The 14,391-nt window shown below is 43.0% G+C and overlaps 1 protein-coding gene across 5 annotated transcripts in view; it reads left to right on the top strand.

Annotated features, from left to right (window-relative positions):
* Positions 1–318: 318 nt before the first annotated feature.
* The window catches only part of RNF10 (ring finger protein 10), a 42,245-nt gene continuing 28,172 nt past the window's right edge, over positions 319–14,391 (top strand). For 4 of the 5 annotated variants that reach the window (XM_059138853.1, XM_059138851.1, XM_059138850.1 and 1 more), the window contains exon 1: positions 319–953. In XM_059138853.1, coding sequence (XP_058994836.1) covers positions 797–953 — 157 coding nt within the window. In that variant the 5' untranslated portion in view covers positions 319–796. The remainder of the gene's footprint in view (positions 954–14,391) is intronic. The other variant, XM_059138852.1, reaches the window with a different exon arrangement.

The following is a 14,391-nucleotide window of genomic DNA, read 5'->3' as shown; positions in this document are numbered from 1 at the left end:
AGATAAAATAAGAGCCATAAATACCTTGATATTGATACTGAATAAGAACTATAAATGAACCAAATAAAAAAATTCCACAGGCATTCCAATGTTTGGATTCGTTATTAGTACTGGTGCATGTTATATTATTATGACTAGTGCATATTTTATTATTATGCACATTAGCATACTCGTTATAAAACCTGAACTACAAGTCCCATCATTCTTTCAAAGGCGGGGCGGGGGGAACCCGGCCCCAGAATAACTGGGTCCGGATGTAGATAGAAAACTACGTTTCCCAGAGGGCGTCACTCCCACATCGCCACTATATATATAGTCCATCCGGGTTCTTCGAGATGCTGTTTGGCGACTCGTCGCCATTCCCGGAGCACCTCGGCCTCGGCCTAGAGGCGAGTGTCGGTCGCTGTGTCGGAGACACACGTCCCCGACACCAAGACAGCCAGCCCTCTCCCCTGCCCCGCGGCGGGAGAGCGTGTCCGGCCGGCCGGCGGGGCTCGCGCACCCTCCCTCGCCTCCCCTTCCCCCGCAGCCTCCGCCCCGCCAGGCCCGGCCCGGACCTCCGAGCCCCGGCCTCCTCCTCCTTCTCTGTCACCACCGCCGCCGCTGGGCTCGACAGCCCCGCCCGCCGCTTCTCTTTACAGTTTGAGAAGCCGAGGAAGGAAACAGGGAAAAAATGTCGCCATGAAGGCCGAGAACCGCTGCCGCCGCCGACCCCCGCCGGCCCCGAACGCCATGAGCCTGGGTCCCCGCCGCGCCCGCTCCGCTCCGACCGCCGCCGCCGCCGAGGCCCCCGTTGATGCCGCAGAGCTCCCCCAACGCCGCCGCCACCGCTTCCGACATGGACAAGAACAGCGGCTCCAGCAGCTCCTCCGCCTCTTCGGGCAGCAGCAAAGGGCAACAGCCGCCCCGCTCCGCCTCGGCGGGGCCGGCCGGCGAGTCTAAACCCAAGAGCGGTAAGGGCGGTGGGAGGGAGGGGGGCGACTGCCCCTGCGGCTGGGGAGGATCCTCGCTCTGGTGTCTGCTGGGTCACCCAGGGACAGCCCACTTTCTATTATCGTTTCCTACCTTTCTCCCCTTTTCCGTGGCTCCAATTATTTGAAAATTAAAACTTAATGGGCACTGTACAGCGTCGTTTACGTGAATCCTTGCATTAACCTTGCATTAACACACGAAACAGATGGGTGAAGTAGGTGCTACTCTTATCCCCATTTTGCGGATGAGGAAACTGAGGTTCAGAAAAGGTAAGGTCACTCAGCCAGTATGTGCCTCACGGCGGGCCTTAAGACCTGGTTGTCTGACTCACCAGTCCAAGCTCCTAAACCACCAACTTGTTCTACCCTTTAATGTTGAATTAGCATTGGATGGCATTCAAGTTTAAACAGTGGAGGGTGGGGCCCAAGGACTTTTCAAACTCAAATTTCATATTTAATAACCTGGTTTCAGATCCATCTCTCTGTTGAACAGGATTCGTCCTCAGATGGCTTTGTTCCCTGTGGAGTAGTGGTTAAGAGCATGGGCTCTGTTTCAGTCTTTTTAGATCTGCCAGACCTTGAGCTTCCAAGTTTCCTTTTCTGTAAATGTGGAGATGATTAGAATTAAATAAATTAACTTAGGGAGCAAATGAACTAAGAGCTTAGAAGAATACCTGACACCTATTATCCACCAAATACACATCATGCCTATTTCGCTGTGTAGGTTAGAGGCCTTTTACAGGGAAGATTTTGTCATTTTTGTAGTTATGTTTCTCAGTATTATGACCATCATGGTGATGATAGCTACCATTTATTGAGGGCTTACCATGTGCCAGCGAGTGGCGTAGGTTTATGCCTCTGTTATTTATACTACAGTTATTAACCTGTCCAGTATGGTGGAATTGTTCTTTTTTTCTTAATTTAATTTTATTTATTTGAGAGAGAGAGATCACAAGTAGAGAGGCAGGCAGAGAGGGGAAAGCAGGCTCCCTGCTGAGCAGAGAGCCTGATGGGGGGCTCGATCATGACCTGAGCTGAAGGCAGAGGCTTAACACACTGAGTCACCCAGGCACCCCGGAATTGTTCATTTCTAAAGAAGGAAAAAGCCAAGAGGCCAGGAGTTTAGGTGTTCGCAGAGTCTGGAATCGAATGTTCTCCATCTTACTTCAAAGCCTGTGTACAAATCTCTGCTATTTTGTGCTGTGATTATATCAGCAGGAGTAGGAAGATGTTTTCAGTGGAAGTGGAGATATGTGGCAGACAGGTGAAGATTTGAAGTCTCCAAATGTGGAGGTCCAGTTTAAAACTTTTTAAGATTTAAAAACTATAAGGCTTAAATGCAAAGAGGAAAAACACCTGTAAGGCTGACTTGAGTTCAGAATTGATCTGTTGGATATAGCAAACTTTTTTACGTGGTACGCTGAGTGCTTCTAGAAACTAATTGTGGAATTCCAGGTGGAGTCCAGTTGTCTTATCGTAAGAGAATGCTTTAAATATCTAAGCAGGGATTAGTGTGGACTTTCAGGCAGTATTATGTAGATTAATTTGGGGGTTTTGTACTTGTGTAGCTTTATCACAGATCCCTCTAGAGATAGAGGGTAGCCGGCCCTCTTGGCCAAAACTGCTGGTTTTGTGTGGTCTGAGTATTTCTCAGTGTGGTTGATAAATAACTGCTTTTGCACTCTATTCCCAGATGTAAAGATAAAGATGGTGATTTTCTAGCTATCTAGATTGTCAACTAATTTTTCTGGGCTTGCAGTAAATGCCTTGAGTTTATTCTCAAGTGAGGCAGTAGTGAAAGTTTGTGACAATCCAAACAAGAAAATTGAAGTATTTTAAAGCATTTTACTTTGTCCCTGACTTTGTATATGTTGATTAGAACTAACTGATTGCCCAAGAGGTTGATAGACACTTCTGTTATAGTTTGACCAGAAAATACTTGTCAGGGTTAATGTTTCAGATAAACTTGATAGAATACTTATTGTTGGATTCATTCTGACTAAAGTGATTTTTTTTATGACAAATACTGTAGAATGCTCTTAAAACACTTGTTCACCTTCTTAATTTAAAGATTCTGAGGAAGGAAGTAAAAACTCCTGTAAAGGATTTTTTGCTAAGTTTTATAAAATATAGTGTGGCCTCTGGTAGCATTAGGTTTTGTTTTTAGTATGTTAGAAAACTTGTGCATGTTTGCCATTGCCAGTGCCTACTTTCCTGGCTACTGCTGTGTACCTTTAGCAAATAGGTAGGATAGGTTTGTAGTTGATCAGCCATAATCCACTGCATGCATTTAGGAACAGATCAAAGGCAGAATAAGTAGATATTAAAAATGGCTTAGGAAACGCTGGATATTAGCTAACTTTTAAGGTTGAATTGAAGAATAGCATAAGCTCCATTAAGAACATTATAGCTAAGACCATGGCAGCAGACATCATTTGGGACCTCTTAACACAGTGATTCTAGGGAGTTGCTCTAACAAAACGGTAGGCCCAAATTCAGCATAATTCCATAAGAGGTTTCTGTAGTATTTCAGAAGTTGACCCAACACTTCATGTACTCGATTCTGCTGGAAACTGTTGAAAGGACCTCTTGAGTTTCAGAGTACTGAGTTGAAGAAAGAAAGGGGAAGTAAGGTGAAAATACATAACTTGCCTTCTTTTGTCAAAGTAACAAGAATAAGGATTGTTCAGATTTTAAATATTTAATTCCCATTTCCTCTCTCCTTTCCCTACTTCAGGTGAAAAAACCCCTGTCTGTTCTATTTTCTAAACTGCATGACAGAAATGGTCATTTGCTTCCTAGTTACATGTTTAATACACTTGAGTCTTTGTTCCTGCAGTTGGCTTAAGTTCATGCACGCAGAAAATAGGTAAATTTGGCTCCTGGGATTTACTTGATCTTTTCTGCCAGAGTGGCATACCACAGTTTCTTTGCTTTGGCTAATTGCTTCAAACATTCACATAACACTCCTTTTCTTAGGTATATTCCTACAGCTTTGTTCCAATAGTTCTAAGATACAATTCTAAGAACACTTAACAGTGAATAGCCTAGGAATATGGCCCAGAGGAGAAAGGTGGTTTAGGGTTTGGGGAAAGTCATTTAGAAGGAGCAAAGAAAGTAAAAAGAGGCAGGAGAGGTTACACAGTTTATGGACAAACAGTGGACCCTGGCCCAGAACCAGGCTCTTGCCCCATTCCCCTGGGTGGGGGATATACTACCATGGAGGTTAAGGGAAGGTCAGGTATTATGAAGCAGTTATTTTGAGGTTGGTGATACGAAGCACTATCCTGACACACTTCCTCTTATTCCAGTACCAGGAGCCAGATTACTAGTGGTAATCTGCCTTGAAGAATGCTTCTGGGCTGTAAATGGACCTGGAGATTTTTGATGGCTTTGAAAATTGAGGTGACTTAAGCCTTTAATAAAAACCACTTAGAGAAGTCATAAGAATTTCTGGGCCTTTTGGCTGAAGTCCTTGGTTTATATGGCTTTGTTGGAAGTCTAGGGGGTGCTTTTGACAAGAATGATTTAGATATATTAATAATAGTAGTCTTCCAAATAATAATGGTAACTTTGTGCTAACCATTGTGGTAGGCATTTTACAGAAGTTTTCCCTTAATCTTCATGACATTATGAGGAGGTGGGGTAGAGGACAAGCCTCAGATCATGGACAAGAAAACTGAGGCTTTAGAGGGGGGTGAGAGTGATTTGTTCAAGTGTTTTTTGTTTTTTTTAAGAGAGGGAGAGATGGGGAGGGCTGAGGGGAGAGCAGAGGGAGAGAGTTTTTTTTTAAGATTTTATTTATTTATTTGAGAGAGAGAGAGTGAGAGAGAGCATGAGAGAGAGAGAGAGAGAAAAGGTCAGAGGGAGAAGCAGACTCTCCATGGATCTGGGAGCCTAATGTGAGACTTGATCCCAGGACTCTGGGATCATGACCTGAGCTGAAGGCAGTTGCTTAACCAACTGAGCCACCCAGGCGCCCGAGGGTTTTTTCTTTTTCTTTCTTTCTTTTCTTTTCTTCTTCTTCTTCTTTTTTAAAATCCATCCATACTTCCTTCTTTCCTTCTTTTTAAAAAGAATTTCTTTATTTGGCAGACAAAGCGAGAGAGGGAACAGGCACCCTGAGAGAGAGAATCTTTAGCAGGCTCTGTGCCCAGTGTGGAGCTCTACATGGGGCTCGATCACACCCCTGAGATCATGACCTGAGCTGAAATCAGGAGTCACATGTTTCACCTACTGACCCACGCAGGTGTCTCTCAAGTGAATTCTTAGGAGGTCTGAGGCAGGGGCACCCGGGTAGCTCAGTTGTGTTAAGTGTCTGCCTATGGCTCAGGTCATAATCTCAGGGTCCTGAGCAGGGAGCCAGGTTTTCCCTCGCCCTTTGCTGCTCCCCCTGCTTATGCTCTGTCTCTGTCAGATAAATAAATAAAATCTTAAAAAAAAAAAGTTCTAGGCAGTATTTATAAATTGCCCTTTGTATGCAGGTAACTTGGCACTTGCCATTCTTTTTTAACATAAGATATGGTTTATTATATATTTTTTAAATTTTTTTTTTTTAAAGATTTTATTTATTTATTTGATAGACAGAGATTACAAGTAGGCAGAGAGGCAGGCAGAGAGAGAGAGAGGAGGAAGCAGGCTCCCTGCTGAGTGGAGAGCCCGATGCGGGACTCGATCCCAGGACCCTGAGATCACGACCTGAGCCGAAGGCAGCGGCTTAACCCACTGAGCCACCCAGGCGCCCAATTTTTTAAATTTTTTAATTTTATTAACATATAATGTATTATTTGCTTCAGGGTTACAGGTCTGTGAATCATCAATCTTACACAATTCACAGCACTCACCATAACACACATCCTCCCCAATGTTCATCACTCAACACCCTGTCCCTTCTCTCCCCTCCCACCCCCAGCAACCCTCAGTTTGTTGGCATGTGTCATTTTTTTTTTTAAGGTTTTATTTATTTATTTGACAGAGATCACAAGCAGGCAGAGAGGGGGAAGCAGGCTCCCTGCTGAGCAGAGATTCCCGATTCGGGGCTCAATCCGAGGACCCTGAGATCATGACCTGAGCCGAAGGCAGAGGTTTAACCCACTGAGCCGCCCAGGTGCCCTGGCACGTGTCATTTTTTATACCACTTCTCTCTTTCTTTCATTAAGAATTACTAATTTCAGCTGGATTTAATTCGTTGTCAGTTGTTTCTATAGTAAGGCCATATGTTGCCCCTCCAGGGGTGCTTGTCAACTACTCCGAGTGATGGGTAAGCAACTTGCTTGTGATTACAGCATGAATCAGCAGCAGAAACTTCCTGGCTGGTTTTCTGACCTCTAGGTTGTGCCACCTGTTAGAACTAGAGCTAGAAATGTTGACGATGCCAAGTTATTTAACTGTGGAAAGATTTTGGCCTTTAATTTGGCAATGGAGGGAAAGACTGAGATGTGTTATTTGGTAGAGACCTTTCTGTTAGGGAGATATGGAAGAACTGAGACATGGATTAAGGTTTCAAGTCTCTTGTTGACTCTGTGATCCTGAGTTCTGGATTTGAGTCATTTAACCAACAGTCTTGTCCCTTTTAGAATGTGTCTTGATAGTCGTCCTCTGTAGTTCTCAGCTCTGGCTTGTGCATCAGAATTTCTTGAGGCTCTTTTTTATTTTATTTATTTATTTATTTATTTAATAGGGATGTGTGGAACTCTTCCCTAGGGATTCTTTCTGATTTTTTAAAAAATATTTTATTTATTTATATGACAGAGAGAGGCACAGCAAGAGAGGGAACAGAAGCAGGGGGAATGGGAGGAGAAGCAGGCTTCCCTGCTCCCAGGACCCTGGGATCACAACCTGAGCCAAAAGCAGACACTCAACAACTGAACCACCCAAGCGCCCCTCTTTCTGATTTTTTAGGTCTAGATTGGGTCCTTGGGCCCTGGCATCCGGTTTTAAAAGTCTCGCAAGTGAGTCTTCTGTGCAGCCAGGACTGAGAACCACCACTTGGAAATTTAAAACTTATAGTGGAGAATATGTTTCTGCCAGGAACTTGACTTTTTCCAAAATCTGAAGCAGATCATCTTTATTGCTGTCTGCTTTCAGAGAAAAGAGGACAGATTCTACCCCCCATGTTATTCATATGCGTGTCCTGACAAGTTGTCTATGAGATATACCAAAAACCGTACTCCGAATTTTATCTCTGGGTCACAGGCCTGACTGTACCTTCAGTCTTTAGCTGCCTGTTGCCTGGGTCTGGAGATAAAGCCAGACTCTAACTTCAGTTATATAACTTCATACTTTTAGGCGACTGGAAGACAAGATGATGGAGTTTGTTTGAGCAGCTAAAATCGTGATACATATGTGGTCATTTTGTAATCTGTTTTAGAAATGAGCAGTTCCCTGTCCATCAGAGAGCAGTTCTGTAAATGTGATGAAACTTTCCTTGCCTGTGTGGTAATAAGTGAAGAAATAAAAATAGAACTTTCTTGTTCAAATGTAGAATCTGGCTTTACCTAAATCTATGTAACTATTAGGTGCTTGTATTGAAAGTATTAGGGTCAAATGCAGTATCATCTGAAACAGTCTTCGGTAATGAGGTTTGGAAAATCCATGTTTTCTGTACCTGCCTTGTTTTCATAAGCCCTCATTTGTTCTCATGGTGAAGTTAGCTTGGACCCCCTATTCCTCTGAATTTTCTACTTATTTGAAATCTTATTATCAACTCCACAAGTAAGAACATTTGCGAGAGAACTAAAGCTTCACTTTGTGTTACCAGTGATGCTGTGTTGGTCAGTAACTGTGGCTGACTGAAATAGTAGGTAAAAGTGTAGTTCTTAAGTTCTAACTTAAGGTTAAACTCTGGTCAGTTTCCCTACCTGGGATTGAAAGGTGATTGGTAGGAGTAAACCTAGCCTGGCAGAGTTTCTGTGACCATCTGCTCTCTGCATTGCTGCCATCGCCTGTGACTGTTAACTCAACTCCCAGGTTGTGATTTGGTCAGGTTTGGAGAGGATGGCATACCTCTCATTTAAGCCATGCTGGTGACAGGGAAGTTTGAAGTGGTTGATTTCAAAATTCAGACTTTGATTTTATCAGCTTGTGCTTCCTTTTCTTTCTTTCTTCTTCTTTTTCTTTTCTTTCTTTCTTTTTTTTTTTTTAAGATTTTCTTTTTTTTGACGGGGGAAGAGAGAGAGAGAGCGAGCGAGCGCACAGGTAGAGCAGCAGGCTGGTGGGGGCCAGGAAGCAGCCTCCCTGATGAGCAGGGAGCCTGATGCGGGGCTCAATCCCAGGACCCCGAGATCATGACCTGAGCTGAAGGCAGAGGCTTAACCCACTGAGCCACCCAGGTGCCCCTCCTTTTCTTTTTTTGAGGGTATCTTTACTTAGGATTTATTAGTCTGCTATAAAATAAGTTGGTCATCTTACCTAGAAATAATTTTTTCTAGGGACTTAGTAGTTTTCAAAATTACCCAAACGGTAAGTATACAGAACTTTTTGTATACTTAAGTCAGAATCTTAGAGGGTGAGACCTGAGCATAGGGATCCCCTAAAAGCTTATCTGGGTGATTCCTTCAAACTGGCAGGATTGGAAACCACTTGATTAGGTAAAAGTGAAGCTGTATTTTCCGAAGTTAACTGTCTTAACAGCCTGCGCATTGCCTTTCCAGATCTGTTTCTTTCTTTCTTTTTTTTTTTTTTAAAGATTTTATTTATTTATTTGACAGAGATCATAAGTAGGCAGAGAGGCAGGCAGAGAGAGAGAGAGAGGAGGAAGCAGGCTCCCTGTGGAGGAGAGAGCCCGATCTGGGGCTTGATCCCAGGACCCTGGGATCATGACCTGAGCTGAAGGCAAAGGCTTTAACTCACTGAGCCACCCAGGTGCCCCTCCAGCTCTTTTTCTTTTTAAAAAATATTTTATTTATTTATATGACAGAGAGAGGCCTCACAGGTAGGCAGAGAGGCAGGCGGAGAGGAGGGCGGGAAGCAGGTTCCCCGCCGGGCAGAGAGCTTGATGCGGGGCGCGATCCCACGACCCTGAGATCATGACCCAAGCCAGAGAAGCAGAGGCTCAACCCACTGAGCCACCCAGGCACCCCTCTTTTTTCTTTTTTTAAGATTTTATTTATTTATTTGACAGAAAGAGAGAGAGCACTCAAGCATGGTGAGCGGCAGAGAGAGGGAGAAGCAGGCTCCCTGCTGAGTAGGGAGCCCAATGAAGGATTTGATCTCAGGACCCCAGGATCATGACCTGAGGCAAGGGCAGCCGCTTAACTAACTGAGCCACCCAGGTGCCCCTCCAGACCTGTTTCTATATATATATTTATATATATACAAACACACACAGATATATATGTGCCCCTAGAAAAAATTTTTTTTTTTTTTTTTTTTTTTTTTTAAAGATTATTTATTTATTTATTTGACAGAGAAATCACAAGTAGATGGAGAGGCAGACAGAGAGAGAGAGAGAGGGAAGCAGGCTCCCTGCTGAGCAGAGAGCCCGATGCGGGACTCGATCCCAGGACTCTGAGATCATGACCTGAGCCGAAGGCAGCGGCTTAACCCACTGAGCCACCCAGGCGCCCAGAAAAAATTTTTTAAATTAAGATTTTACTTTTAATTCCAGTATAGTTAACATATATTAGTTTCAGGTGTACAATATAGTGGTTCAGTAGTTGTATCTATTACTCAGTGCTTATCATGATAAGTGTACTCTTTAATCCCCTTCACCTATTTCACCCCCGCCCCCACTTCCCCTCTGGTAACCATCAGTTTGTTCACCTTAGTTAAGAGTCTATTTCTTGGTGTGTATGTGTATGTCTCCCTCTATTTTTCTACGTGTGTGTGTATATATCTGTATATACACACACACGTATATATATATACAGACACACACACTTCTTTTTTTTTTTAAGATTTTGTTTATTTATTTGACAGACAGAGGTCATAAGTAGGAAGAGAGGCAGGCAGAGAGAGGGGAAAGCAGGCTCTCTGCTGAACAGAGAGCCCAATTTGGGGCTTGATTCCAGGACCCTGGGATCATGACCTGAGCCTAAGGCAGAGGCTTTAACCCACTGAGCCACCCAGGCGCCCCAATATATTCTTTTTTTTTTTTTTTTTTTTTTTTTTTTTAAAGATTTTATTTATTTATTTGACAGAGAGAGATCACAAGTAGACAGAGAGGCAGGCAGAGAGAGAGAGAGAGGAGGAAGCAGGCTCCCTGCCGAGCAAAGAGCCCGATGTGGGGCTCGATCCCAGGACCCTGAGATCACGACCTGAGCCGAAGGCAGCGGCCCAACCCACTGAGCCACCCAGGCGCCCCTATTCTTTTCTTTTTTTAAAGATTTTTTTATTTGACACAGAGAGAGAACACAAGCAGGGGAGCAGCAAAGAGAGAGGGAGAAGTGCCCTTGAATTACATATTTTTAATATAACAGGATTAAGCTATATTTGGGGGGAGAAACTTTGTAGTTTCTGAGGCTCATGGTGGAATCCTCTTGATTTTTAAAGCACCACCTCCTTAAAGTTTGAGCGTAAGCCTAATGATTTCTTCATTAAGAGTCCCCCAACTTCCATTCTAAGTTTCTGCTGAAATGAAAGCCATTAAATTAGTATGCAGCCTTGATTTGGTCAGATTTCCATGTTGAAATAAGATATGTAGTGAATATAGACAAATCTAAGATAGGATGGAAATCTTTTTTTTAAATTTAATTAAAAAAATTTTTTTTGTAAACATATAATGTATTTTTATCCCCAGATCTGTGAATCGCCAGGTTTACACACTTCACAGCACTCAACATAGCACATACCCTCCCCAATGTCCATAACCCCACTCCCTTCTCCCAACCCCCTTCCCCCTAGCAATCCTCAGTTTGTTTTGTGATATTAAGAGTCACTTATGGTTTGTCTCCCTCCCAATCCCATCTTGTTTCATTTATTCTTTTCCTACCCCCTAAACCCCCCATGTTGCATCTCCACTTTCTCATATCAGGGAGATCATATGATAGTTGTCTTTCTCCGATTGACTTATTTCACTAAGCAGGATACCCTCTAGTTCCATCCACGTCACAGGACAGAAATCTTTTTTTTTTTTTTTTAAAGATTTTATTTATTTATTTGACAGAGAGAAATCACAAGTAGATGGAGAGGCAGGCAGAGAAAGAGAGAGGGAAGCAGGCTCCCTGCTGAGCAGAGAGCCCGATGTGGGACTCGATCCCAGGACCCTGAGATCATGACCTGAGCCGAAGGCAGCGGCTTAACCCACTGAGCCACCCAGGCCCCGACAGAAATCTTTTTAAAATAAAAGAAATTTTATTCTGAAGGCGCCTGGATGGCTTAGTCAGCCAAGCGTCTCCCTTCAGCCCAGGTCATGATCCCAGGGTCCTGGGATCGAGTGCCACATCCCCACATCGGGCTCCCTACTCAGTGGGGAGTCTGCTTCTCCCTCTCCCTCTGCGTGCCCCCTCATTTGTTGTCTCTCAAATAAATATAACCTTTAACAAATACATTTTATTCCGAGATTTAAAAAAAAGACAACATGGAATGGGCAGAGGGAGAAGAAAGATAAAGTAGTCTTTTTTTGCCCAAAGACTAATTTGGGGACCTTTTCTACATTTAGTTATTCAGGTTTATATTGTCTTCAGATAGGTTTCATTTTCCCTTTTTTTTTTTGCTGATAAACTTTGGCACATGTTAAATGTGTCTTGTCAGGATTCTTCTTTCAATTGCGGACCAAACAATCTATGCAGTTCGACTCCCAAGTAGAAAATATCGGGCAAAGAATAAAAACAAGTATTCTTTCTTTTTTGGTTAAGATTTTATTTATTTGACACAGAGAGAGAGAGAGAGAGATCACAAGTAGGCAGAGGCAGAGCAGCAGACAGAGAGGGGGAAGCAGGCTCCCTGCTGAGCAGAAAGCCCAATGGGATGTGATGTGGGGCTTGAACCCAGGACCCTGAGATCATGACCTGAGCTGAAGTCAGGGGCTTAACCCACTGAGCCACCCAGGTGCCCCCAAAACAAGTGTTCTTTATACAAAATACAAATGGTCAACAGATTGAAAAAGTATTTGTTGCTACAAGTCAGAGAAAATAAAATTTAAAACAAGAATTTAGACCCTTCAGTTTGGCAAAGTTTATTCGACTTGGCATTGTCAATAATGTAGTGACCTAGACTTTTCTCTGTTACAATGTTGTTAAAATGTAAATAAATAGGTACAATGGTTTTACTTTTTTTTTTTTTAAAGATTTTATTTATTTATTTGATAGAGATCACAAGTAGCCAGAGAGGCAGGCAGAGAGAGAGGAGGAAGCAGGCTCCCTGCTGAGCAGAGAGCCAGATGTGGGACTCCATCCCAGGACCCTGAGATCATGACCTGAGCCGAAGGCAGAGGCTTGACCCACTGAGCCACCCAGGCGCCCGGTACAATGGTTTTAGAAAGAAACTTGAGAATGCATAAAAGACTTTAGTGATCATACTTAATCTGCTGATTTCATTTTGAGAATTTGACGTGATCGTACGCACAGTCCTCTATATAAAGACGCTCCCAATGCTAACTAGTTAACTAGAAACCACCTAAATATATAGCAGTAGGAGATTGGTTATATTCTATTGTAAGTATATGTAGACTGTGCAGCCGTTAATTATTCTTTGAAGACTAGAGATGCATGAAAATGCTCATGGAGTAATAGAAGACAGTATATTTTGTAAGTCTGTCATTTTGTGAGAGATGTGGCAAGTGGATGAAATGGAGAGTGAAAGGAAATTATGCACTGTGTCTAAGTTGGTATTCTGTGGATAGGGGCAAATTTAAATTATTCTTCCAGATTTCAAAATTGAACATGTGTTCTTATGACTGGAGGAAAAAAGCAAGAAATATATTTAAAAATTTTTTTTCTCAGATTTTACTTGAGAGGGGGAAGAGAGAGTGAGCCGGGGGAGGGCAAAGAGAGAAGGAGAGAGAATCTTAAGCACACTCCATACTGAGCTGCAGGGATCAGTCTGACAACCCTGAGATTATGACCTGAGTGGAAACCGAGAGTCGGATGCTTGACTGAACCACCCAGGCGCTCCTAGAAATGTTTTTTAAAAGAATATGACTCATGCTGATCTAATATGTTTTTAGAACTCAACTTATTTTGTTTTGTCAATTTAATGGCTTCTCAGTTTGATGTCTAGTGTATATGTAAATATTATTTTGTTTTTATGCCTTTCGAATGTACCTGCTAGAGCCTAGCCCAAGCCTTTGCACTATAGAATCTTGCTAAGTTGTAGTAATTTAAGGAGAATAATGTCTTCTATCCTGCTTCCAGGTAAAATACTTTTCCCTAACAGATATAGGATGACTCCTTTTTCTTTTTCTTTTTTAATTAAAAAAATTTTTCTAAAAGTAGGGTGTATGGCCAATGTGGTGCTCCCAAACTTAGGACCCTGAGATCAAGAGTTGCATGCCCTGTGGACTGAGCCAGCCTGAGTGCCCCAGGCACTTTTTAATCACTTCATCTAAGTGGACTTTTGTAAGGGCAGTTGTTAAACCCTGTAAAAAAGAGAGATATTGTGAACTAAAAATCTTTGTGGTTTCATTTGCATTTGTATCCCTCTTGAAGGAGGGACCCTTCAGGCTTTGGCATTTAAAAAAAAAAAGTTGGGGGGCACCTGGGTGGCTCAGTCGGTTAAAGCCTCTACCTTCAGCTCTGGTCATGATCCCAGGGTCCTGGGATCGGGTCCCACATCGGGCTCTCTGCCTGCCTCTCTGACTACATGTGATCTCTGTAATAAATAAATTAAAAAAAAAAAAGTTGGGACACCTGGGTGGCTCAGTGGGTTGAGCATCTGCCTTCTGCTGGGGTTGTGATCCTGGGGTTCTGGGATGGAGCCCCCCGCATTGGGCTTCTTGCTCAGTGGGCAGTCCGCCTCTGCTTCTCCCTATTCCCCGCTCATGCTTCCTCATGCCTTTTCTCTCTCTCTCTCACTTGATCACTCTCTCAAATAAATAAGTAAATACAATCTGTAACAAAAATAAAGAGCCAAAGTAAAAACCACCTTACTGTGAGTTGTCTTGCCCAAAGCTCTGGTCCAAACCAAGGTTTCTTATTAGAGATTGTGGAAGGGTCTACTTACCTTTATTTTTATTTTTATTTTTAAAGATTTTATTTTCCTAAAACCCTAAGGTCAAGAGTTCCAGGCTCGGGGCGCCTGGGTGGCTCAGTGGGTTAAGCCGCTGCCTTCGGCTCAGGTCATGATCTCAGGGTCCTGGGATCGAGTCCCGCATCGGGCTCTCTGCTCAGCAGGGAGCCTGCTTCCCTCTCTCTCTCTCTCTCTGCCTGCCTCTCCATCTACTTGTGATTTCTCTCTGTCAAATAAATAAATAAATAAAATCTTTTTAAAAAAAAAAAAAAAAAAAAAAAAAAAAAAAAAAGAGTTCCAGGCTCTTCTGACT

This window comes from Mustela lutreola, chromosome 11, assembly GCF_030435805.1.
Source record: "Mustela lutreola isolate mMusLut2 chromosome 11, mMusLut2.pri, whole genome shotgun sequence".
Classification (NCBI taxonomy): Eukaryota; Metazoa; Chordata; class Mammalia; order Carnivora; family Mustelidae; genus Mustela; species Mustela lutreola.
Note: the sequence above shows the minus strand (reverse complement) of the source record. Positions and strands in the feature narration are given on the sequence as shown.